This window comes from Emiliania huxleyi, assembly GCF_000372725.1.
Source record: "Emiliania huxleyi CCMP1516 unplaced genomic scaffold EMIHUscaffold_8895, whole genome shotgun sequence".
Classification (NCBI taxonomy): Eukaryota; Haptophyta; order Isochrysidales; family Noelaerhabdaceae; genus Emiliania; species Emiliania huxleyi.
In genome coordinates this window covers 1-1,220 of record NW_005195372.1, presented here as the reverse complement: position 1 = coordinate 1,220, position 1,220 = coordinate 1, and the positions used below count along the sequence as shown (strand labels likewise).

At 66.1% G+C, this 1,220-nt stretch overlaps 1 protein-coding gene across 1 annotated transcript; it reads right to left on the bottom strand.

The window, feature by feature from the left end:
• Nucleotides 1–7: 7 nt before the first annotated feature.
• On the bottom strand, nt 8–445 carry EMIHUDRAFT_125281 (hypothetical protein; the record flags this gene model as incomplete). The annotated part of the gene is made up of 1 exon (XM_005758056.1): nt 8–445. A coding segment is annotated over one exon (438 nt), but the record flags the coding sequence as incomplete, so codon positions are not given.
• Between the last annotated feature and the right edge of the window lie 775 nt (nt 446–1,220).

Below are 1,220 nucleotides of genomic sequence, written 5' to 3'. Positions count from 1 at the left end.
AGCTCACAAAGACGGTGGCGACGCCCACGCCAGGGTCGCCGCACTCGTACAGCGCCTCGCAGTACGCCTTGCCTCCGTCCGCCTCGCTCCGCCTCGCGATCTGCCACTGGTTGACGTAGCCGTTGAGGGCGGCGTTGGCGGGGACGCGGACGCCGTTGATGGTGGGCCGGTTCTCGTTGCACTGCTCGACGACGTCGGCGGGGAGGGCGGTGATGTACTCCTCGATCGCGTCGACAGACAGGCCGAGGGTCAGCCGCTCCGGGAGGTTGCGCTCGGCGGCCCGCTGCGAGACGAGGTCGGCGTTCAGTGCTGCCCGAAGAACAGAGGCGGTTGCTGCGTGTGCAGCGAGCCGGTCGGGGGAGAGAGAAGCGGCGATTCGCGTGGTCGATGCGGCAGTAGGGGTGGTGGCGTCGGCAACGCCGGGCAAAGAAGCCGAGCAGCCCATGAGAAGCCGAGACGTTGCCGACGACAGCGTGCCACAATTCGCGCGGGTGTTCTCGAGGTTCTCGAGGTGGATATCCTTTGGCCGCGTTGGGTAGCGAGGATTGGTGTGACGCGATCCACGCAGGCGTGTTTTCTGGCGGCCGACCGTCAGTGCACGGAGTTGCCCCTTCTCCGACTGCCCCGGCTAGTTCCCGAGGTCGTCGGGTGTGACCCCTGCGTCCCCCGAGACCTAGCTACTCGAGTACTCGAGTAGCGCGGGTGGGTTGGTTGGAGGGGGGCTCGCTGCAGGGAAGGGCTGTGTAAGAAGCCGATCCCCGTAGTCCGCCCCGCTCCTCCCCATCGGGCCGCATGAGCGGCCACGCCTCGCAGATTCGTTTTCGCGCCTGGGTCAGGCGCGCGGGGCATCCCCCGGGTCGCTCGACCAGCGATCCGAAGAGTGGCCGCTATGCGAAGGAAAGAGTGGGGCCCTCGACGCCTCAGTCCGGCCCTCCGAGGGGGGAAGGGAATTGCGGGGTCCCCACGGGCGCCTCAGTTCGGCCCTCCCGAGGGGTTCAGCGTCTGAGCTCGTCTGATTTTCAAGTTGTCACGTGAAAACCCGCTGGGACCCGGACGCCAGCACACACGAGGGTGTGGTCACGATCCCAGGCCGCTGCTCAAAGCCCCACCGGGGTACGCGCCCAGCCGCCTTACAAGCCGTACGTACGAGATGTGTTTGTACGTACGTATGGGGGGGAGAGAGAGAGAGAGTTTGTTTGTGTATTGTACGTATGGTGCCT